This window comes from Thamnophis sirtalis, unplaced genomic scaffold (genome assembly GCF_051295495.1).
Source record: "Thamnophis sirtalis isolate CommonGarterSnake01/CBP01778 unplaced genomic scaffold, rThaSir2_p1.2 scaffold_3, whole genome shotgun sequence".
NCBI lineage: Eukaryota > Metazoa > Chordata > Lepidosauria > Squamata > Natricidae > Thamnophis > Thamnophis sirtalis.
The window spans coordinates 10,164,382-10,190,252 of record NW_028261383.1 but is presented as its reverse complement, the minus strand read 5'-3'; the positions used below and the strand labels follow the sequence as shown (position 1 = coordinate 10,190,252).

The 25,871-nt window shown below is 41.3% G+C and overlaps 1 protein-coding gene and 1 long non-coding RNA gene across 2 annotated transcripts in view; one reads left to right on the top strand and one right to left on the bottom strand.

The window, feature by feature from the left end:
* LOC148047136 (uncharacterized) overlaps positions 1-12,005 on the bottom strand; it is a 31,899-nt gene extending 19,894 nt beyond the window's left edge. The window contains exon 1 of the long non-coding RNA XR_015695841.1: positions 11,928-12,005. This is a non-coding gene — a long non-coding RNA (uncharacterized LOC148047136). The remainder of the gene's footprint in view (positions 1-11,927) is intronic.
* Positions 1,907-24,282, top strand: LOC106549708 (uncharacterized). The gene is made up of 7 exons (XM_087708338.1): positions 1,907-2,307; positions 3,103-3,549; positions 3,994-4,120; positions 4,280-4,362; positions 4,827-4,953; positions 6,685-8,289; positions 20,532-24,282. Exons 2-7 carry the CDS (start codon positions 3,283-3,285, stop codon positions 21,800-21,802), a joined length of 3,480 nt encoding a protein of 1,159 aa, XP_087564464.1. The 5' UTR covers positions 1,907-2,307; positions 3,103-3,282; the 3' UTR covers positions 21,803-24,282.
* Positions 24,283-25,871: the final 1,589 nt, after the last annotated feature.

Below are 25,871 nucleotides of genomic sequence, written 5' to 3'. Positions count from 1 at the left end.
AGGCTGAGTCAACCCTGAGCCGGTGAGATTTGAACCGCTGACCTGCTGATCTAGCAGTAGCCTGCAGTGCTGCATTTAACCACTGCGCCACCTTGGCTCTTAAGATACAGAAGGATCTTGACAAACATTGGGCACTATCTAATAAAATGAAATTCAATGGTGAAAAGAGTAAGGTTCTACATTTAGGCAAGAAAAATGAAATGCACAGGTACAATATAGGTGGTACCTTGCTCAACAGTAACTGTGAAAGGGATCTTGGAGTCCTAGTGGACAACCATTTAAATATGAGCCAGCAGTGTGCAGCAGCTGCCAAAAAAGCCAACATGGTTCTAGGCTGCATAAACAGAGGGATAAGATCACATGAAGTGTTAATACCACTTTATAATGCCTTGGTAAGGCCACACTTGGAATACTACATTCAGTTTTGGTCACCACGATGTAGAAAAGATGTGGAGACTCTAGAAAGAGTGCAGAGAAGAGCAACAAAGATGATTAGGGGACTGGAGACTAAAACATATGAAGAACGTTTGCAGGAACTGGGTATGTCTAGTTTAATAGAAAGAAGGACTAGGGAAGACATGATAGCAGTGTTCCAATATCTCAGGGGTTGCCACAAAAAAGAGGCACTCAAATTATTTTCCAAGGCACCTGAGGGTAGAACAAGAAGCAATGGGTGGAAACTAATCAAGGAGAGAAGCAACTTAGAACTGAGGAGAAATTTCCTGACAGTTAGAACAATTAATCAGTGGAACAACTTGCCTCCATAAATTGTGAATGCCCCAACACTGGAAGTCTTTAAGAAGATGTTGGATAGCCATTTGTCTGAAACAGTATAGGGTTTCCTGCCTAGTTGGACTAGAAGACCTCCAAGGTCCCTTCCAACTCTGCTATTGTACTCTTGTATAATCTGAAATTTAACTGTTTCTCTAAGGCCTACAATAGAATTCTCTCTCTTTTCTTCTACTATCCAAGTGAATAAATATCCGCTTATTTCTTCTTCAGACACCTCCAGTCCTATTAGTTTCTACATTCTCCCCTCTTCCTTTTCTGGTAAAGTTATCCCTTCACCAATTTCTCATATTTTTGTTGTTGTGCTTGGAAGCTGGAAAGAACATGTTTGGGTGTAAGAGACAATGATTGATGCATGTAAACAAGAACCAGTCTGCTTCCCCTATTTTAATGGCAATGGGATTTTGTTAAATTTTATTTACACTATTTTTATTCTTGACCTGTTCCTTTTTGAAGCATGATTTTGACAGTCCTTCAGATATGTGACTGATGTAACATTTATTGACAGGACAGTAATTGGATTTCTACCGGTAAGAGACTTTTTACTTCAGTCAACCACTTAACACCCCAAAACCATTGGGAGAAAATGCCATAATGGCCAAGCCTGTATATGATACTAAAATACTGAAAAGTAAAGTGCAAGGAATTTGGAGGAATCTCTTTAAATAGACAGAACAGCCAATTCAGTGAACAATGTAGTTCACTTGAAGAACGTTGAACGTGATGTGCATTTGGGCATAACTTCTTAATTTGACATACATATTATTGAACTGTAATTAACCGAGGATTAGGTTATAATGGAGACCCCTGTGAAGCTATTGACTCTGTATGTGGCAGATGAGAAAAAATAAATCCCACATTAGGAATCAGTAGGAAAAGAATGGAAGTAAGCCAGCTGCAACTGTTATTCCCTTCTACACTGTTAATCTAATCTAAAAAAGCTCTTCCAAGGTCATTTCCAGCTCTATTCTATTCTGAATACCTCGCTTCCCGTCCATCGCCTCGCAGGCTTGGCACGCAGGACCCGCTAGAGGGCGCCCTTTGCAAACGACCCTTGGATTCAGCCGAATTGCTTTTTGCAAGCTCCGGGGAAGCATCCCCCCCCCCCGATCCTTGCAAAGGGGGGCAGGAAGTTCGCACGCAGAAAGACCGGTTTCCCAGGAAGCGGCGTCCTCTCCAAAACGCTGGACCGATCTTGCAAGCGGCTTCTTCCTTCCTTCGCCGGCTCTACCTATCCCGCAGTTGGCGGACTTGGAAAGCGCCTCTTTCATAGGCTCCTCGCAGGGAAGCCGCGGAATTGACGGGCTGTGGTGGAACTGCCGAGCCAGGCTTGGGTAATCTCAGTCTCTGGTTCTGGAGAGACGTCCTTCTTGGAAACCCCCAAGATTTCACCTACTCGTTTTTCTCCCCCCCCCCACTCCTTTAAGGGGTCCGTAGGACGCTTATCTCTGCAAGCAAAGCCCCTTCTGGGTTAAAGATTCAGTTCTGCACAAGCTCCCTCCTGAGCATCTCTTATAGGTGAGATGGGTGAGATGGAAAGGAGGGTGGTCTTGCAGGAAAACCTTCCCAAGTTTCCACCTCCTATACTTCCTGTGTCATTTTTACCATCTGCGCTTCTGCAAGAAGAGCCTATTCTGGGTTAAAGATGGAATTCTGCAAAAGCTCCTTCCTGGGGACCCCAGCAAACTCAGGGTTTGTTGTGTGCTGAGTGCATCTGCAGGTCGGATCTGGGTTTTCCTGGCTTAGAGAAGGTGCCTCCTTTCCACCACTTGGAAACAAGGAAAAATGCTTTCAGCAGGAGTCCAAGAGATCTGCATTCCCTGTCACTATCCCCCAGATTTCCGAGTCTTGCCAAAGGAGCAGCTTGGGTAGATAGTCATAAAAAAGATTAAAACCCACAAACTTCCATGATTTTTTTTAACCTGCACACTCTTTGTGAGGTCTGTTTTGGTGGAGGTTCTTTATGTTGCATTAATGACCTTAAGAATTTTTGTCCACCCCTTTGCAACTATTTTCATTGGTAGTTGTCATCTGCTGTATTTGAATCACAGAATGACGAGTTGGAAGGGAACTTTGAGGTCCTCTAATCCAACCCCTTGCTCAGGGAATAAACCCTATACCATTTCATATAAATGGTGGTCCAGTCTCTTCTTTAAAACTTCTAATTTTGGAGCATTCACAACTTCTGGAGTCAAGTTGTTCCACTGATCAGTTGTTCTGTCAGGAAATGTCTCCTTAGTTCTAGGTTGGTTCTCTCCTTTGATTAATTTCCATTCATTGCGTCTTGTCCTGCCTTGCTTTTATTCTTTGCAGGCCACCCAGTTATCAAGTGTCTGGACTGATGAATATAAATTTTAAATGACTTGAATAATGAAAAAAAGTTCTTCCCAGTGTTGGATTCCTGGATTCTGCTTGTTTTCATCTTACCTTGGAATCTGAACGTACTTTCCATAGAAGCTAATCATTCAAGGGAGAAATACGTCATTCTCTAAGATGGCAGATGGAGGGTCTCCTTACCATTCTGCTCCCATTAATAAAAGCAGCATCTTAGATTCGGAAGAGTCTTTGGATTTGTTTGGGCCAGCAGCAAGAACCAAGCAGAACATTCTGGATGAAGCAGCCATACATTGTGTTGCCCAGTGTTGCCCTTTCAGGGAGATTTGTTGCCAGGAAGCGGAGGGACTCCAAGGCATATACAGCCAACTCCATCATCTTTACGATCAGTGGCAGAAACAAGAGGGCCGCATCAAAGCTCAGATGGTAATCCTCAGTGGTGGATTCAAAAAAAATTATTACCGATTTTGTGGGCGTGGTGTGGCTTGTTGGGAATGGCTTGTTGGGCATGGCAAGGGAAGGATGCTGCAAAATCCCCATTCCCTCCCCACTCCAGAGAAAGGTTAGTGTAAAATCCCCATTTCCTCCCCATCAGCTGGTCAGAACCTGCTGAATACCACCTCTGGTAATCCTACAGCGTTCCACTCCGCCCGCTGAGGTGGAGAGCTGTGTTGGGATGCATGGAGTAGAGACCAGGTCCCAGGAAGTGACCTTAGCTGAAGGTTTCTATTCTTAAATATAATCATGTTGATTTTAATAAAATGTATCCTTAATAGATAAATGATTCCATCCCCCTTCATCCTGGTGATTTCCCAGGTTAGATAACAAGCTGTGGCAGGGGCAGTAATGTTCTCTTCACTCCTATTTCAGGTTCATGGGCATTTCATGGAGGTGGCCACCCCTGGTTCTAAAGCATCAGAAGATGCATCACATTTCCCTCAAGAAATTATCTTTGGGGGGAACCCCCAGGAGGACATATCTCATAAGATAACATCAGGTAAAAGATGGTTTATTTTGATGTATTGGTGTCCTCATGAATTATTTAGTGCCTGAAGTCTTTATATTCATGAGTTTCAATTACTGTATTATCCAAATCCTGTGTTCAGAGTTTTTTTCCAGCTGTTTTTAAGACATGTACTTCCTCTGCTTTTATCAGAAAATGGAACAATGGTGATTATACCAATGGAAAGATTTTCTCTTCGTGGTGAAGCAGAAACAGTGGCTGTGCTTCCAATTCAGGTAGGAGGGTCCCATCTCTCAGATTGCAACATTATTTAGTCAAGAAACATGACATTCTCTCCAAGTTGGCCTGAGTCCATTTTCCATTTTCCAATTTAATATCTTCCATCTAAACAAATTTTCAGAGCATCTTCCCAAGGTTCTGGTACCATCCATAGCATCTCAAACATTTTCTTGAGGACATCTCTCAACAACATCTTCTAGTTGTTCAATAAGACTGTGTATGCCCTACTGGACAAGACATTGATTAAAGTTTAAACTATCATATAGGGATATCCAAATATTTGTTTGATAAGCAACCTTGAAGGAAGTATTGGAATCCATTTTGCTCCCTTATCTTGTCACAGGAGTGGATCAAGAAGAATAGAAGGGTTGCTCCCAGTGAGTGGAATATTTTCCATTAGAATAAGGAATTTCCTAATATTTTCTGGAATTGTACATTAACAAGTGTTTTTGTGCTACAGATCCCTGCGTCTTTTCAAGATGTAACTGTGTTTTTCTCTGAGGAGGAGTGGGCCCTGCTGGATTTTGACCAAAAATCCCTGTACAGAGAGGTCATGCTGGAAAATGCTAAGAATGTGGAATCCTTGGGTAAGAGATTTGCTTTGCTCTGGGTTCAGATAAATGGAGAAGTATATTCTGATGAGAGATAAGCAGTTTATTAATTAATTGGGGGGATATGCTAAGAATGTGGATTTCATGGGTAAGGGATCCATTTTGCTCTGGATTGAAATGCAGATATTTCTCAGATATTAAGGTACTTTTCCTAGAGAGAAGGGAAATATCCATATGTGAGTCATGTCCAGAATCACCTATGTGATACAGACAGCTATACAAATCAAAATAGTTGAATCAGCTTTCCTTACTTCCAAGGTCAGTAAAATGAGGACCCCTATTGTTGGGGGCCGTAGGTTGACTCTGTAAACCGCTTAGAGAGAGTTAAAAGCAAAGCAGTGTAAAGCAACATATATGTCTATATAAATATTCGTATTGCTATTGCTAAATAAGCAACTTAATAGAAAAACAGGATTGATTACAAGAAGGCATTTGATTCTCTGCCACATATTTGGACAATCAAGTGCCTGTAAATAATGGGAGTCTAGAAACACCAGAAGCTTTGTGAAAAGATGAATAGCTCAATGGAAAACATACAGTACTTGCTGGTCAATGTTAGACTGAGAGGAGATGAGAGGGGAATCTTTCAAAGAGGCTCACTATTACCAGTACTTTTGTGAATGCATTGATTTCTCTCACCAATACTGAACAAAGCAGGCCATGAGAAAAAAATAACATCTGCCAGGTTACTTGATATAATTTCCATTGGGCATCTTAAGTCATTCAGTTTTCACCATTTTTCCTCTACGGCAGGGGTGTCAAACTCGTATCATAGCGGCGTTAGGTGACATATCGTAACTTCTTTCACTTCGCTAAACTGGGTGTGGACGTGGCCAGAGCATGATGCATCTGGCTTGTGGGCTGCAAGTTTGACAACCCTGCTCTATGGATAGTAAGAGTGGCACATATCTTCAGTCCAAACTAGTGTGATATTCAAACAGTACTGAGCAGCAGTTTCATTTCAAATGATGTTTTTGCACACAGTCCCGAGGTAGGTTGTTCCCCGTTCAGCCCGGTTCGACCAAACCGGTAGTGGTCATTTGGCCTGGTTTGCAGAACCAGCAGCAACCCAGACTGGCCACACCCCCGAAACGGTTCCCCAGTGTCGTATGCCATTGCACACATGTTTCTTTGCATGCGCAGAACATTTAACAGTCAACTGTGCATATGTAAGCAACCCGCACCAGGGGGGCCCTCAGAGGGAACCAGTACCAAATGGTAGATGAACACACTCCTGACACAGTCATAGATTGTGCATGTAGTTAAGAGCTTCCGATGATTCATCTCAGAAGTGCTAAATCCCAGCATTTAAGAACAGTTTAATTGTAGCAACCACACCTCCATTTTTTCTTGATTTCCACTTGTCTTCTTCCACATTTGAAATTGAATGCTAATCATATTCCATTCTAGAACTCTAGATGCTACTCCCCAAATTGACCTCAAATTACTTTCCCTAATGCATAAAAATAATGGAGCTCTATGGGACCTCATACCTTAGGTGTCTCCTAGCAGTCCAGCATTCTGGAGATAACAGGAAGGATCAGAGATTCAGTAAACAAAGTCTACCACCATGTAGTTTAGCAGGAAAAACGTTGGTAAAGTAGTGTTGAAAGAAAAAAAAGGAGGCTAATATGATGTGATGGCACTTCATTTTACATCTTAAACATCACATGTTTAATTTTCTTCTCTTTTTTTCCTTCCAAACAGATGATAGGGAAGAGCCTGAAGATTATAACAAACCGGGTGTGAATTCACTGGAAAGGACAGTGTCTACAAAAAGGATATTTCAAAATTGGAGGAAACCAACTATAACTGAAGAAGACTGGTTGAATAATAGGAAGGAAAAATTGTCTAATGTTCAGCATAGAGAAAATAACCTACCTCATAAAGCAAAAAGAAGCTGTTTAAAGGGTGGGAAAACAGTCAGCAAAAAATCAGTCATCTCTGAATGTCACAGAACCCACTCTAAAGAGAAGCAGGTTGAATGCAAGGAACATGGAAAAAAAGATTTGAATCTATGTCTTCCTTTACATCAAAGTGTTGAGAAACCAAAATCACATAAATATTCAGACAGTGGGAAAAGCTTTAATGATAGCAGTACTTTTAACATCCATAAAATAACCCATAGAATGGAGAAGTCTTATATATGTACAGGGTGCAGAAAGAGTTTCTACACAAGCAGTGATCTTACTTTGCATAAAAAGTCTCATGCAGGAAAGAAATATAAAAGGATGGAATGTGGAAGGAGGTTCAGTATGAATATTGATTTTACTTCTCATAAAAAGATCCACAAAGGGGAGAAACCATATAGATGTACAGAGTGTGGAAAGTGCTTCAGCGAACAAAGAAATCTGTCTTGCCATAAAAGGATCCACACAGGGGAGAAGCCATACAACTGCACAGACTGCGGAAAGAGCTTCACCACCAGTGGTTCTCTCACTGGCCATAAAAGGACCCACACGGGAGAGAAACCATATAAGTGCATGGAATGTGGGAAGAGTTTCAGCCAAAGTTCTTCCCTTAGTTCCCATGAAAGGATCCATACTGGGATGAAATCATATCAATGCACAGAGTGTGGAAAGTGCTTCATAAGTAAGAGTGATCTTACTTCCCATAAAAGGATCCACACAGGCGAGAAGCCATATCAATGCATGGAGTGTGGGAAAAGCTTCAGTTGGAGCAATAACCTTACCAGTCATCAAAGGATCCACACAGGTGAAAAACCATATAAATGCAGGGAATGCGGGAAGAGTTTCAGCCAGAGGACTTCCCTTACTTCCCATAAAAGGATTCACACAGGGATGAAACCCTATCAGTGCATGGATTGTGGAAAGAGTTTCAGTACAAGCAGTGAACTCATTTCCCATAAAAGGATCCACACAGGGGAGAAACCATATAAGTGTACAGCATGTGGAAAGAGTTTCCGCAGGCATACTGATCTCATTTCTCATGAAAGGATCCACACAGGAGAGAAGCCATATAGATGTACAGAGTGTGGAAAGTGCTTCAGCCAACACAAAAATCTGTCCTGCCATAAAAGGATCCACACAGGGGAGAAGCCGTATAAATGCACAGATTGCGGAAAGAGCTTCACCACCAGTGGTTCCCTCACTGGCCATAAAAGGACCCACACAGGGGAGAAACCCTATAAGTGCACGGAATGTGGGAAGAGTTTCAGCCAAAGTGCTTCCCTTAGTTCCCATGAAAGGATCCATACTGGGATGAAACCATATCAATGCCTGGATTGTGGAAAGACCTTCAGTCAGAGCAGTAATCTTAGTTCTCACAAGAAGATCCACTCAGGGGAGAAGCTGTAGGGGTGTGGCCTGAATCTCAGCAACAGGATGTGTTCTCTGGGGGGGGGGGGGCTCTCCGAAGAACTGTCAGACTCCTGGGGTTGATGAGTTCCTGTTCCCACTCGAACTGTGTGGCTGTTGATTGTTTTTTTAAATTATTTTTCTAGTTGCTTGTTTGTTGTTTTTTTCCCCTTTATCTGTATTCCCTCCCTTTGATTTGTTAGCCGCCCTGAGTCCCTCCGGGAATAGGGCGGCATATAAATGCAATAAAATAAAATAAAATAAAATATGATGAATTAATTGTCTGTATTGCCATCTAGTAGTAAATGTTGGCTGAATAAAAGCTGGCTAAGAAGGATTGACCTTGAGCTATTGCTGACAATACTAAATTGATGATAAAGTCTCTCTAGAAGAAAGAAAATAAAACCAGCTGTGTAAACACTGTGTTGCTCTCTCTTGCTATATTATAATGGGCTGCTGAGAATGCCTTTCTGACAGTGTGTTTTTTTCTTTTTTTACTGGAAAAAGAAACTTGGATAACCCAGACAACCTATACTAAAGGTTCTTTTTTTTCTCCTTTTGTTCATTTGGCTACTTTGGCTCCTCTTTTACCTACCCAATTTTTTATCTTTTTCTTTCCTTCCCCCCCCCCCCCCAATCTCTTTTTTCTGCTTTTTTGCAATGAGCTGTGGATTACCATTCTGAAATTAATTTTGGGGGGGGGGGTTGAGGTGAGTGCTTTTTCACTCATCTTTTTTCTTGTTTCCTTTTTTCCTTTTTTTAAACTTCACATTGGCATTATAAAGCGAATGGATTAAGGTAGCAAGAACGTGAAGACTGGGTTCAAGAACGGGTTGGTTTATTGGAGGCTGGTGCTTGGGCTGTGGGCGACTCCAGGATTGCAATCAATCTACTAATTTATTCTTTGGATTATAAAATTTGATTACAACTCAAATACAACAATGTCAGAACCAAACACCAAGATGAAGAAAATAACATCATATGCGTCTCCAACAGCTACACCGCCCGGTTCAGTGACAGAAAGCAACAGGCACAGCAATGCAACAAGATAAAACCATCTTGGAGCTAAAAAGTATGTTGCAAGCCATATACGTGGATCTCAAGGAGCAAATAAACAAAGTAGAAGAGAATGTGGTCAAGGTGGAAAGAAGTCAAGGAAATGATGGAGGAAAACAAGCAGAGACTGCAGAAGATGGAAGAAAAGGCAGAAATAACAGGAAAAAAATGGAGATGGATTATAGACTGATAACAATTGATAAAAAGCAAGATGGATCCAGTATACTTTGGGAGATGGAACGATCTGAATTCTACCTAAGATTTCAGAACATTGAAGAGAAGAAAGGATAATTTAGCAGAGAAGATTGCAGAAATCCTCTCAGGGGTCACAGAAATGAATAAGGAACACATTTTAGGTGGAATGGACGAGACATTTAGAGTACATACAAGATATGCAATGAGAAATAACTTGCCCTAATGCTACAATCATTTTACTAGAAGAGAACAGCTTTCTCCTTCAGTTGCTCCTCAGAGACACAGAAAATCTTAGCCCCACCTCTTCCAACGTTTCTTTTCTAAAGATTCCAAGAGGCCCAAAGGGCTATCTTTTTTGAAGGGAATCTGCCAGGATAGCGAAGGAGAGGGCCGGAAGGGGCACCCACCCCTCACTGTAGCCTTTCCAGGGAGAAGCACTTGCTCCCTTTAACCCTTGGAGTAGCTGGAGACATTGAGGATGCCCGGAATCTTTGATGTCTGAGTGTGCAGCTCCATCTGCGAATATCTTTGGCCCCAGTGGGGCTCCCAGGGTGGAGTGTGGCTCTTCCTGCGGCCTCAAATATATGTTAATCTGCCAATGAATAATGTATCCAGAGGCTGTGAAATCTGAGTTTTGATCTGGACCACTGAAACTCTACAATTGTGCCTCCAATAATGTCAGAGAAAAATAGTGGTGGAAGCTGACTCTCACTCCCTTGCTGAGAAGTACAAACTGAGAAACAACAACAGAGGTGGTATTCAGCAGGTTCTGACCAGTTCTGAAGAACCTGTAGGGGAAATTTTGAGTAGTTCGGAGAACAGGTAAATACCACCTCTGACTGGCCCCACCCACCCCCACCTATTTTCTGCCTCCCGAGTCCAAGCTGATTGGGAGGAAATGGGGATTTTGCAGTAACGTTCCCCTGGAGTGGGTTGGGAATGGAGATTTTGCAGTATCCTTCCCCTGCCATGCCCACCAAGCCACACCCACAGAACCGGTAGGAAAAAAAAGTGAATCATACCACTACACCATAGGGCTCTGATCCCCATTTATTCACAGAAATAGACGATTAGATGATTGAGCCAGTTATTGTCTCTTAGTCTGATCCACCTTGCAGGGCTGATGTTCTTTGGAAAACAAGAGGGAGCATTAGGTATTCCACCTCTGTTCCGCAAAATAAAGATGGGGTATAAATCATTTTAAAAAATAAACAGACACCAGTTGTAAGTTTGATAACCTAGGGTCTGATTAATGAACAGAATATAAGTATTGTGCTAGGGTACTTAGCTTCTCTGAAGAAGCTTCTTGGATGAGAAGCAAATTGTCTTCAAAGAAAAACCAGAAAGTCCAGTTGCCTCTTGAAAAAACCTTTGGGACAACCATGACCTGGAGGACTGAGAATCTCCAGAGACATTATTAATGTAGCATTTCATTCTACGTTCAATATTTTATTTTTGCAATATTTCTAAAGAGACTTCCCCTCTTCTCCATATTCTGGAAGGGCCATTGGGTTTTAGTAAAGCTACCTAAGGCAGGAATGCCAGATCATTTTTGTGAAAAAATGCTTCATGATAAAAACAAATGTGTAGAGGGAAAGCTCTAGTCTCCTGGTCATTGCATGCAAATCTTCCCACAGCCTCCTATGGACAGGATATGAGAGTAGGTAGCCCTCAAAATTCTGATTTCTTTTGGATTTCCCACTTCTGCTTGGATTTCCTGGTGGTGTGCTATACATGCACGATCCCGCTTCAATTCAAAATTCACAACAGGTGGGGCAGATACTGCCTTTTACTGCAATGAAAGGGATGGTAACTATTGTAAAGTACCGGAGACCTGTAGAAAATAAGAGTGAAACCTTCTGTAGCTGGGGATAACTTCTGTCATTCAAATAGGAGACAGCCACAAAAAGGGAAAGTGCAAGGGTGTAAAATCTTGCCTCTCCAATCTTCCCAAGAGAGCAGGACTCTTGAAACTGAAGTTGTTCCAAAAGGAGCTTTTATTGAAAGGCTTGTGATAGCAAGAGATCTAGGCAGGAACTAAATTTTCCACTTAAAAACAGCGATTTGAAGTAGTGCAAACAAAACCCGACCCACAGTAGAGCAAAGCAGGAAACAGAAACTTCACATAGAAATCTCTCCAATCCTCTCCCCCTCCCACCAGAATACCAACGTCCCAATAGAAACATATGGGACCTGACAAGAGGGTGTTTTAAAAAAAAGAAAGAAAAAGGAAATAGGCTTTCTTTGCAAAAAGAGGTTTTCGCTGGGAAAGTGACTATAATCTCAACTGTGGCAGGAAGATCGTGACAAAGTCAAAACTTTACTCTCTCAAGCTCTTAACCCCTAATTCATCCCCCGCGATCACACCGTCCGCCCGCTCACCTTTGCTTCCCAGAATCAAAACAGGATCCGCCCGGGGGCGCCCTCTTGCCAAGAACTGAAGGAGGAGGGAAGAGGGAGGGATCTCTATGGGGAGAAGCACACTCTGTTTCAACTTTAAATCCCTGGGGGCGGGTCCTGCTTGAGGGGAGGGAGGTGCAGTTTACGAGCTGTGCTGGGAAGGCAGCGGCGCTGGAGGACCTGCCCTGCGCGCCTCTCTTGGGGAACGGAGTCCGGGCAAGGGCCAGAGCCGCCTTTCCCTGCGGGCGACAAGGTAAAAAGCTTCCACTTTCCTTTCCCTTCGGGTAGTTCTGGGCGAGAGGGGAGTTCTTGACTTTTAAATGCTGCTTTTTGGGTCTCTCATAAGATTGTTCATGCAGTCCACACTTTCTCCTGGAATAGTTTGCCTCCCGGAGTTGCGGGTGCCGCAATCACTGGAGGCTTTCAAAAAGAAACCGGATAGCCATTTGACCGTGTTGGTATAAGGTCTTCTGTCTTGAGCAGGAGGTTGGACTCGAAGACCTTAGAGGCCCCTTCCAGTCTTGGGATTCTATGTTCTATGATCATTTCCCATGGAATGTTCTCTGGTGCTGTGTCAGGTACAGAAGCTCTTGATTTAAATGGCTGCTAAATTCCCTGGAGGAATTCCGTGAAGCCATCCTCATGGCCCCATTATTGCTTAGCTGATGCCAAACTGCTATGAACATTGGGGGGAGGGAACCCATAAAAGAAACCATTCCGAATGCCTGCAAGGCCACAAGGATGGGAATGAATGGGGACAACGGCCAAGCCCGCCAAGCATCAGAACTGTTATCAAAACAATTTGTCTGAATCCTACTGGACACCAGGGAGATAAATGTGGGGGGAAGGGCTTAGGAGAGGAGAAAGTTGATGGGCAGTCTTCACAGGCACACACCCAACCTCAGATCTGGTCTTTTGGCTTTAGTAAAAGTAAACTTTCCACTTTGAAGCAATTGAAGGCTCTTTGTTTCTAAGTGATCAGATAGGAGAGAAAAAAGGGATGGGATGGTCCCTCCTTGGAGCCATTGCTTGTGGGGAGTCGCTTAGGAGGATCCACCTCAGAATAAAGGGTCCTTCTGATGCCCTTTAATGCTCAGGATTGAATTTGTCTCAGTTTCTTTCCTTCATGAATTCCTTTTTATTTTTTTATTTGCTCCTTTTTATATCACCACTAAAGAAAGTATTGTGGCAGTGTACATTTAAAAAGGAATCGTCCCTTTCCTGTAATAGGTAGTTCCAAAAATCAAGTCCCACCTGTAGAAAAAACAGTTTTTGTTATCTTCCCTGATTATCTGGCAGGTACACAGCTCCAGGAGATGTGAGGTGGGGTCTGCTTGAGATCCAGTGTTAGCAGCTTCTGTGTATTATTGCTGTGGCTGCAAGGTATTCAGATAAACTGATTCCCTAGTTACCACAGAAATAGGCTAGAATCACCTTTCTGCATTGTAGGTTCAAGAATATTGTTAGGATGTTTGATAGCAAGTTAGTCCTGTGAGAAAATACCCTAGCTCTCTTCCCAAACCTGTACCCTTTGGTTCTATACCTGACCTATGCTCCTTATAAGGCAATATATTATAGTGCTTGCCTTTAAACTAACGAAATATTTGTAATCCGTATTGTGTAAAACCTGGTTCCACCACAAATCCGCGAAGCCCTTATCCGCGGAGACATAAGCGCGAAGACTAATTCGCACCGTTCGAAACGCTAAGGAAAAACGCGACCCTACCACAATGACATAATCGCGGAGGGCAAATCCGTGCATTCCCAAGCACTCAGTACCCTAAACCTAACCCTAAACCTAACCTTAACCCTAAAACAAACCCCTAAACCTAATCCTAACCCTTACCTTAATTGAAATTGGCTTTCTGCCGCGGTGCCATTTTAAAGCGCCCTTCTGTTGCCGCGCTGATGTCGCGGCGGTGATGACGCGTGGTGATGACGTCGCGGCTTTAGCGACGCGATTTTATCACCGCTATTTTGACGGGTGCGGTTTTGTCGTGCCACGGTAAAACCTAAATTTGCAATATCAGTTTTGGAGATAATTTGAACATAAAGCGTCTGAGACATTAAGAAATAAAGAACCAAAAGTTACGGATGGTACGAGAAATAAGAAAATGTGCTAACTACACAAGGGTGGGTTCCTGCCAGTTCTAACCTCTTCTATAGAAGAGGTTCCACAAATCTACAGTGCCGTTTAGAACCGGTTCCAGTTCCCTCCCCCCGCCTGTCCGCACATCATCAAGATGAAGAGCGAGAGGATGAATTCTGGGAGTTGAAGTCCACAAGTCTTAAAACTGTCAAGTTTGAACACCCCTGGGGTTTGTTTTTTACTAAAGACTTAGGGGTGGAAGGGTCTTGTAACTTGACAGCTTTAAGACTTGCGTGCTTCAAATGTCAGAGTTTCTGAGCCAACATTTTGGTTGCTAAGCAAGAACGTTGTTAAGTGAGTTTCACCACGTTGTACAAGTTGGCCACTCCCACCCAGTCACATGACTGGCAAGCCATTCCCACAAAGCAGGCCACACCTACAGAAGAGGTTCTAAAAAAAATTTGAAACCCACCACTGTAACTACAGTTTGGCACTGTGAAATGAGGAACTAAAAGTGGCAAGTGTCTGAGAGCTTCAAATGTACACAGGTGTAAGTGGAGACTATCTGTCAGTAAGACAGAACAAGGAAGTAAGTTGTGAAATACGTGCAGAAAAGTATAAAAAGATTGTCTAGGGAAGAGTTCAGGGCCACTGGCCGTAGCTAATCCTTGCTGGATTCAGCTATATCAGTGGATCTTATTGCAATGTTGTTAATGTAAGTAATGCTATGTTGGCTGTTCATGTTCCAAATTGCTCATGAAACAATAAACCTCTGACTTTAAAGTAAGATCTATTGCTTGTGGTTTACCTTTTTTTTATTGAGATATTTTTACAACAGTCCTTTGCTGTTTTTTCCCCCACTGGTGGATATTATACAGGTAGTTCTCAACTTACAACTACAATTGAGGCCAAAATTGCTAAGCAGGTCATTTGTTAAGTGGGTTTTGCCCCATTTTCCAATCTTCCTTGCCAAATTTGTTAAATGAATCCCTACAGTTGTTAAACAGTGACACAGTTGTTAAGAGAATCTGATCACCTCAGCTTCCCTGTTGCATCTGTTTCTCAGAAAGTCTCGAAAGGTGATCACATGACCCCCAGGACACTACAACCATCATAAATTTGAGTCAGTTACTAAGCATCAGAATTCTGATCACATGAACATGGGGACAATTATTAATACCACTTTATAATGCATTGATAAGACCACACTTGGAATACTGCACCCAATTTTCATCGCCACAATCTAAAAAAGATGTTGGGATGCTAGAAAGAGTGCCTAGAAGAGCAAAAAAAAAAAAAAAAAAAGAATTAGGGGGCTGGAAGCGAAAACATATAAAGAGCAGTTGATGGAATTGGGTATGTCTAGTTTAATGAAAGAGGTGACATGATAGCACTTTTCCAATATCTCAGGGGTTGCCAAAAAAAGAATAGGGAGTCAAGCTATTCTCTAAAGCACCTGAGGGTAGAACAAGAAGCAGTGGATGGAAACTAATCACCGAAAAAACCAACCTACAACTAAGGAGAAATGTCCTGACAATGAGAATAATTGATCAGTGGAACATTGTCAGTGACAAACAGCTTTTTTTCCAGAAGTTGAGGGTTCTCCATTATTGGTAGCTTCAATAAGAGACTGGACAGGCATTTGAATGAAATGATATAGGGCAGTTGTCAAACTCAAGGCTTGCGGGCCAGATTCAACTGCCCTGAAAAATGTAAGGGCTGGCCCATGTCGCTTCGGCTCGGTCTACCCAATGCAAAAAGGAAATATGCCAGCAGTTTGGAGAATGGTGTCAAGCTGGCCATGTGCATGTCTGCCTGGCCCGAGGTCAACCACAGCCCTGATGAAATTGAGTTTGACATCCCTAGCATAGGGCTTCCTGCCTAAGCAGGGGGTTGGACAAGACCTCCAAGGTGCCTTCCAACACTGATTCTGTTCTGTTATTAATTGTAAATATGAAAAATGGTTGAAAATCACTTTTTTTCAGTTCTGTTGTAAGTTCAGTCACTAAATGAACTGTTTTTTATACAAGATTTTTTTATTTTTGAATACACAAACAAAACACAAAAAACACCACAAAACCATCTTCCATTACAAATTGTAGAAAGTGTGCCAATTGGTTACAAAAACCTTTGTGCATCCCTTCCAGTCATCACCTACAATTCATATCAAGTTTTATATTTTAAATCAATATATATATATATATATATATATATATATATATATATATATATATATATATATATATATATATATATATATATATATATATATATATATATATATATATAACTATTATCATACCTCAACCTTCATTTGACTATAATTGTTTTTACGTCCTTTTATATAAAATATTCCAAAATGTAAAGAAAAACCACATAATGGCATTTCATTAACTGTTTCCATTATCATCCGGTAACATTACATCTTCATGACATGTTCTAAATAAAAAAATAATTATATTTAATAACAAAATTTCTAGACCTCCTTTCTTAATCACTGTTTACAATTTATATCCAATTTCCTTTTATCAAACCAGTATATATACATATATACATATATACATACATACATACATACATACATACATATATACACATTCTTTTTAACTAAATTTGACTTAGTTTTTTATTATAAGCTTCCATACATAACAGAATTTCTAAACTTCCTATTGTAGTCACCATTTGCAATTTATATCAAATTTCCTCTTATCAAACCAATACATATGTATACATTGTTATCATTATCAATATTTTATCTATATCCATTATCACTTCATATTTACATAATGCTCTAAATTTAATTAAATTTGACTAATTTTTTATTATAAGCTTTCATATATCAACTTGTGTCTTTCCAGTAATAGTAGTCTTATGTCTTTTGCCATTTGTGGGATTAATCTCTGGTTGTTTCCTTCATAAGATTTGTATAGACTTCTCTTCGCATCTTGTTGCTTGTTGCATATCTTATATAATCTTGAAACCCTCCATCTGCTTCTTTAATCAGCTTATCTTTGGTTATCAATAGTGCTTCTGACAAAATTTCTCTCCTTAGATCCATTAATTCTTCTCTTTTTTCTTCTTCTATACCTTGAAATCTGGGGTAGACCTCCTATCCATCTATCTCCCCTTTCCATATTCCACTCTTTCCATTTCCAACCACGCTCAGTTCACTGTTGGTATCAACAATGATCTTGTCTCTGTTCATTTTTCCCTTCAGTTTTTAGGACTCTAACCTCTCCTTTTTCCATTTGATGAACATCTTCAATTTTTCCATCAAATTTTACTGTTTTCCAATCTATGTTTTCCAATCTCTTCTCAATTTTCTCTGTTACTTCTAATAATTTTTTAATTTCAAGCATGATCTTTTGCAATGTTAAGGTTTCTTTTTAATGTTATGCCATTCTTCCAACTGGTAAACACTGCCACTCTAGCATTCAAAACTTTTTATTAGATTTGACACAAGTTCATTTATAATCTTTTAAAACAAGGCTTTGTTTTCAGTTCTCTCCAGCTGCCAATGAAGTTCCCAAAGGGCACCTGCTCTTCTCCTTATCACTCTCTATAAACAAGCTGAAGAACCTTGAAGTGCAAAGTCAAAATGATCAAAGCGAAAAAAGAAAGTCCAATGTTTCCAGGATTCAAGCCTCCAGCCTCCAAGTGGCAGTGTTACTTCCTTTCCCATTGATATTACAACCCTCTTTGTAATCCTTTTATATCTTCTTTATATTCCAGGCTTAAAAAAGAAAAAAAAACCCATCCAAACCAGTATTATAAAAATAAAGAAAAAGATTTTAATCCATAACTTAAAAAAAAGTAGTAGAAGAAAAACTAATCCGTTCACTTTAAAAAATAGGAAATATTTGCAAAAATTCCATCCATAAAAGAAAATTTAAAAAAGGATAACACACTGTCCATTGTAGCTTAATTTCACCACTTATTTTCTTCTGTTTTCAAATTTAATTTAGCTTTAATTTTTTGGGGGGCAGTCACTTTTATAACAATAAGATTTCCTCACCAGATGGACACACTTTCTCTTTCCGCTTTCCTCCCGTTCTGGAGCTGTCCCAACTCCAGCAGCTTTTGGCTGCGCTTCTGTCGCCGGCAAGAATTATTTGTATTTGTATTTATTAATGCTTATAGGCCGCCCTTTTCCCTGAGGGGACTCAGGGCGGCTTACATAAAATAAGGGGGGGGGGGGTATACAGACAATAGACACAACAATACATAGAAGTAAAATAGTAAGCAACATTCATTCATCATTCGGGTGGGGACAGTTATCTTTGTCCCCAGGCCTGACGGGCTAGCCAAGTCTTAAGGGCTGTGCGGAAGGTCTGGACGGTGGTGAGGGTACGAATCTCCACGGGGAGATCGTTCCAAAGGGTCGGAGCTACTACTGAAAAGGCTCTCCTCCGTGTAGTTGCCAGTCGGCACTGACTGGCAGATGGAACTGAAGAAGAGATTCTCTTGGATCAATCAGGGACTTTGCGGTGTCCCTGAGATCAGCAAGACATACTCTTTCCTGTCACGGTCTCTTTGGGATGGTTTAGGTCCAAAAGGACCGCCAGCAGCAAAAGTATTGACTGCAATCTCAGAGCTCCGATATCACACACCGTGTCGTTGCGACGTCAGCTCCTGTCTCCCCACTAAATGAACTGTTGTAAGTCGAGGTCTACCTATATTTGCATATAATTTATTGAATTTTTCATTAATAGAAATGTTCATGAAATGTTTTCTTTCTGTTTCAGGACTTGGTACTTCTCAAGGATATAGCTGTTTTTTCTCCATGAAAGAGTGGGCCCTGCTGGATTGTAAGCAGAAAGTCCTACACTGAATGGTCATGATGGAAAACGCAAGGAATATGGCCTCCGTCGGTAAGGGATTTTCTTTCCTCTGGCTTGCAAAGGTGATGGAACTGAGAAGTTGCTTGGTTTCTAAGATGAAATGCTAGTCTTATTGTGTACAGTTGAGAGAGTTCTTAACTGCATTTTTATTTCCATGTGGTCTGTGAAGTGGGCTAATCCATCCACATTGCCTCCAGGAGGAGAAAGATCTTTTCCCATGTAGTTTCTCATCTTAGTCTTGTGATCCTGTTCGTTTCCTTTTATCGATAGTGGAGTTGCTGCTATGAGACCTGTCCCAGTCCGATCTCTTAAGAAAGAAAGACTCTCAACTTCATTTAATTGAAGGGATGGGTTCTTTTAGTAGAAGATGTTGGCTGCAATAGTCAGGCTAGAACTAAATTTTTTGTGCCCAAGATACTAAAAGTTTCCCCTCATCCCAGCCCTCCTCCCATGACCAATCTGTCTTCAGCCAATAAGGGTCTACCTAGGTGTTCTGAGAACGATGAGATGTTTCGGGCAATCCACATTCTTTTCAGGGTGCATGGTTTTGACTGCTGGTACAAACTCGTTTGGAGCTTCTCTGTTGTTCATTAGCTGTCATTTTCTCCCTCCCTGTTTCCCATCACTTACAAATACAGGTTGATTGCCCATTTGTCCCCCTCCTATTTCCTAGCCTTTAGTGTCAGGATGTCAGCAAGGCACCAAGCCGAAAATGGCAGATGTGACAACTGCTTATAAGAGTGGCACTTAAGAGGTCCAGTGGTACACAGGGCTTATCACAGGGATGTAACTGATAGTTAGGTGGACTGTTTGATAATCAGATTTTCCAGAGATGGGACTTCCAATTCTGGTTGCTCTCCCACTATTTATATGGAGACTTTCATTTTGAACAGCTAGGAGAGAATAAAAACTGGTATTTTCAAGGGAAAATTTCCTCAACAGATAAGGCAAAGCCTAATGACATAAATCAGCATTTCTACTTTCTCAGATTAAATATCAGTAAACCAGTTCTCTCTGATCATCCAATTCTGAACAAAGCCAAATTAGGGATACAACATTGATGCTTAATACCTTTCACACCTCATTTTGTATCAACTTTTCTTTTTCTTCCCTCCCATGTAGGTGATGGATTGAAGATAGAGGATGCTGGCCAAGAGTTGGCAACACCTTTTCTAACAGATAAAAAGGAAGTTGTAGAAAGGATGAGTGAAAAGGAAAGGCCTAAGGAAAAGGAGTTAAAGGAGGAGTTGGGAAAATACTCTAGTTCTCAATATGCAGATATCAACGTTTTCTTGCACAATGATGATCCCCAGGAAAAAGCAACATGTCCAGAGTGCGGAAAAATACTCCGAGATGAATTGGGATTATGTGACTGTTATATAAGCCATTCCCTTACATTTCATAAAAACATTCCCAAAACAGAGGATCCATACCAATGCCTGGAATTTGGAGAAAACATCTGTCAGAAAAATCACCTGAATTCACATCAGAGGGACCACGAAGAAAGGAAGCAGCATCAATGCATCACCTGCGGAAAGAGCTTCAGAAGCAGCCCAGCCCTTACTTCCCACCAAAGGATTCACAGAGAGGGTAAAACAAGGTTTACTCGGAGCAAGGAACCAAATTCCAGGGAAAAAAACCCCACTGGGAATAATTCATGTAAATGCCTCGAATGTGGGAAGAGCTTCCGCTCTGCAACTCACCTCACTTTCCACAATAGGATCCATACAGGGGAAAAACCATATCATTGCACTGTGTGTGGAAAGAGCTTCACCCAACTTGGCAATTTCAATTTACATAAGAGGGTCCACACTGGAGAGAAGCCGTATAAATGCACAGAGTGTGAAAAATGTTTCAAAGCCCCCGGTGCTCTTACTTGCCATATGAGGATTCACACAGGGGAGAAGCCCTATGAATGCTTGGAGTGTGGAAAAAGCTTCAATAGACTTGAAACGTTAACTAAACATAATAGGATGCATAAAGGGGAGAAACCTTATAAATGCCTGCATTGTGGAAAGAATTTCAGTCAAAAAGGTCATCTTAAGTCACACGAGAGGATCCACACAGGAGAAAAACCATTTCAATGCATGGAGTGTGGAAAGAACTTCCGTGTTTCAACAAGCCTTACTGCCCATCACAGAATCCACACAGGGGAGAAGCCCTTTCAATGCTTGCAGTGTGGAAAGTGCTTTGCCAATTCTGGTGGCTTTCATGCCCATGAACGGACCCACACAGGGGAGAAACCATACAAATGCCTGGAATGTGGAAAGAGCTTCAGTAAACCCAGCCACCTAACTTCCCATAGAAGTATACATAGTGGAGAAAAACCATATCAGTGTACCGAATGTGGGAAGCACTTCAGTCAAACAAGTAACCTTAATACCCATAAGAGGATCCACACAGGGGAAAAGCCCTATAAGTGCACCGGATGTGGGAAATGCTTCACCGACTCGGGGGCTCTCGTTCGCCACAAATGGACCCATACTGGAGAGAAACCATTTGGATGCAAGGAATGTGGAAAAAGCTTTAGTCAAAAAAAAACTTTCATAATACATTACAGAATCCACACTGGGGAGAAACCATACAAATGCACCACATGTGGAAAGAGCTTCAGAGATCCTCAAGAGCTTGCTTCCCATGAAAGGCTCCACACTGGGAAAAAACCCTACAAATGTGTGGTATGTGGAAAGGGCTGTAGGACCACCAGTGACCTTAGTTCCCATAAGCGGACCCACACAGGTGAAAAGCCCTATCAGTGTGGTGAATGTGGAAAGTGCTTTAGTCAAAACAGTTCCCTTAATAGCCATAGAAGAATGCACTCAGGAGACAAACCATATAAATGTATGGAGTGTGAAAAGTGCTACACAAATAGCAGTGCTCTTAATTACCATAGGAGGATACATACAGGTGAGAAATCACATAAATGAGTTGAATATAGAAAAGTAATTCGTTAGAATCAGTCACATAATATCCATAGAAAGATTCATTCATTGAAGAAGCTATTACATGTATCAAGCTTGGAAAGAGCTTTATTTAAAATATTTCCCTTATTTTTTATTTTTTGCAAAACCATTTTTTCATTGGAGAAACTATGTGAACTCATAAAAGGAGCTGCTTGGAAGAGCCACATACATTATCTGTAGTGTGGAAAGAACTTCAGTGGTTCTATTTTTGATCGCAATGTCAAAATGGATAGGTGGTGAATTAGGATTAGTAAAAAATAAATTAAGAGTGAAGTAGGGGAAAGAGAAAGAATAAAATGGTCAGTCAGATGGAGTTTACAGGAAATCTTTGGAAGAGCTTTAAGTTACTAGAAGAGGGCAGCCAAAATCTTGCCTTTGTAATAAGTACAATATAGCTGGGCTTAACGGAATGTAACTAAGCATATGCCCCAAATATACTGTAAACATGCAGTGAAGTATTAGAAATACCCAGATTTTTATTAAACCATTACAAAATGGAAAATAAGGGTTTCCCCCCCTTCCTAATATTTACATATGAGTTGGGTTGAGGATGCCAATTTATATTGTTGGGAGGGGACATCTGTGCTGATTATAGGTGGACAAAAGGTACAAATGGCTATAGACATAGGTGTGAATACATTTATATGTTTTAATTATAAACTGGAATTGATATGTGGTTCCTTCTATTGCACAGAATCCCTGGCTGGTTAGGCTAGGTCTTGGATGACCTATGATCAGTTAGTCTGAATTAAATTACTGTAATCTAATTCAAAGGTTCCCAAATTTTCTTGCTTTGTGACACAGAATTTCCACAAACTGTGTAAACAGAGTGATGTGAGTGGATGAAACTTTGACAATATTATGTACATATAAACTATACTGCACTGCTTTTTACAGTATGTCTAATAATTGCATTTTATACATTGATATTCCTTCAGAATAGTTAAGATGGTGGAATGGGCAGCCCTTCTTGCACTGTAATATTCACCTTTTTCCCTTGTTAAATCCTTCAATGATCTTCCTTTTCAGATTAAGACTAAGGATTTTCCTTTGGTTTTTGCTTCTTTGTTTAGCTAAAGTGGAGTTTTTTTTCTTTTTCACTTTGAAGACTTTAACAGCGAAAATACAAGTTTGTTACAAAGTAATGTCCTGTATATAAAGGGTGGGTGGGTGAAAAAGTATATATCTTACGTTTTATGGTGAGGAGAGGCAGTACAATACAATACTGCAAGAATATTTTTGACTGCTAAAAGTTTCCTCTCAACAAAAGTACATCTATTGTCACCACTATAACAACTAGCAGAGATTTCCCATCACTGGAAAGAGACAAGAAGTTGAGAAAGATAAAAGATTTAAAATTCATTTACTTACCATATTAATATTTTATTATACACATCTTCATTCTTAGCTCGCACCTCATTGTGCTCCTCTTGGTCATATTTTTCCTTAATGCATAGCATGTGGAAGACTTAATTTGATTCTTGACAACTAGAGAGAGTGAACTGTCAAGGCCAGGCTCTAAATATAGTCCATCTATGAGGAAAAAGCAGAGTTCATACGAAGGGATTAAAACTCAAAACACAGCAAAGTGCCAGAGGTATCACAGACACCATCTTGGATCACCTCAGATCAGGGACTGTTGGTCAAGAAAGGTTTGTTAGTATCTTAATCGAAGAAGCTGGAAATACCTCGGAGAAGACAGCCTCCTCCGCCTGTATATGACAAATTTATTCTAGTGCCTGATGTCTTTGGGCAATATTTTATTTATGTATTTAAAATTGATATGCTTTATTGAAAATTCGGATGGTATTGGGATGGGGGGAGGGTTCCCTTCAGGGCCACCATTTTGCTCTCACACAGCTTCTCCCCATGTCCCGCAGTCACTTTTAACATCCCAAATCAGGGGTTGTTCTTTAAAAAAGAAAAAAAAAGTATTAGTATTGTGGAAAGTTATCACCCATCCCTCTCCCAGAAAAATGAAATATCCTAGGAAATATTGAAAAAGCAGAATATTATATTTCCCTGGATGTGAAAAGGAAGAAACTTGTTTTATAAAGACAGAATAGCTTCCTGCCCCCACCTACTTTATCAATGAGCTATTAAGAAGGCCAAGCCAGTCCCTTTACATAATAAAGAGTTCTCCCCTTCAGCTCCAGGGAGGTGGGATTAAGGCATGATAATATTGGCCCTTTACCCAACTCACCACATGGCATCAGAATTCAACCAAACCTGGATTCAAAATGCAGCCTAGAGAATTGCCTCTGCATGGCCCATGGGAGTATGACAACCAATCAGAATACATTTCTTACACAGGAACAGGAAACAGAGAGGTGGAACTGAACAGGTTATAAAAAGCCTAGCAAGCCCCCCCCCCCCAGCCCTTCTCTTTTCTCCACCAACATTGAAGCATATGATCACCTTTTCTGTTCAGGACTCAAGCCATGTGGTCCTGTCCACCAATAAACCATCTTTCCAAACAGCCTCCATGTCTCCAGTGTCTTTTTCCCCACTTGGAAGCAAACCCAGAAGGACATTTCTATCAACAGTATCTTCCAGCTGGGGAGCCCTTCCCTGAAAAAGGCATTTGGGGCGGAGTCCCTCAGCGCTACCATACTAGAAGGCAGCGTCTTTCTCCCTCAGTTTCTCCTCAGAAAAGCGGGAACTCTTAGCCCCGCCCCTTCCAACGGTCCTTTCCCGAAGGTGGTTCTCTCAAGATGCTCCAAAGAGATGTGCCCTGAGTCTGCCTGGACAGAGAAGGAGAGGGCCGGAAGGGCCACCCGCTCCTCACTATGGCCTTTCTAGGGAGACGCACCTGCTGCTCCCTTTAACCCTTGAAGTAGCTGGAAAGATCGAGGATGCCCGGAACGTTTGATGTCTGAGCGCGGCTCAGTCTGCGAGTCTCTTTGACCCCAGTGGGGTTCCCGGGCGGAGTTTGGCTCCTCCTGCGGTTTCAAATAAAGGTTAATCTGCCAATGAATAATGTATTCAGAGGCTGTGAAATCTGAGTTTTGACTTGGACAGCCACTTGTATGAAATGGTATAGGGTCTCCTGCTAGGGCAGGGGGTTTGACTACAAGATCTCCAAGATCCGTTCCAGCTCTGTTCTATTTTAAACTCTGCAGCTGTGCTGTGCCTTCTCCAATACTGGCAGAGGAAAAAAATGGTGGCAGCTCCCTTGCTTTGTAGTACAGACTGAGAGGCCATAAACTCTAATCCCTATTTATGCACAGAAACTGATTAGATGGCTTTGAGCCAGTTATTCTGTCTGACCTACCTCGCAGAGTTGTTTTTTTTGGGGGGGGGGAGAGAACGAGGGACCATTAGGTACTCCACCTTGATTCCACAAAATGAAGGTGGGGTGTAAATTGTTTTTAAAAAATAAACAGACACCATCAGTAAGTTTAATAACACGAGGTCTGATTAATGATCAAAATATAGATCTTGTGCTAGGAGTGAAGTTCATCTGGTGAATAGACAGAAATAGCTCCATAGGTGCTTTTTCAAGAGGCGACTGGAGTTTCTGGTTTTTCTTTGAAGACATTTCACTTCTCCAAGAAACGTCTTCAAAGAAAAACCAGAAAGTCCAGTTGCCTCCTGAAAATGCACCTTTGGGACAACCACGACCTGGAGGACTGAGAATCTCCAGAGACATTGTTAATGTAGCACTTCATTCTACGTTCAATATTTTATTTTTGCAATATTTCTAAAGAGACTTCCCCTCTTCTCCATAGGGCCGTTTTAGTAAAGACACCTAAGGGGAAGCTCTAGCCCCTGATGATTACATGCAAATCTTCCCATAGCCTTCTATGGGCAGGATATGAAATTGGATGTTTCAATTTTGCTTGGATTTCCTGAGGGCGTGTTATCTACGTCCGATACCGTTTCAATGCGAAATTCACAAGCAAGTGGAGGAGATGCTCCTTTTACTGCGACGAAGGGGAAGACAACTATTGTCAAGCAGACAGACCTACAGAAAATTTCTGTTAGGTGGAGGTAAATTCTGTTATTGAAACAGGAGACAGTCACAGCAAAG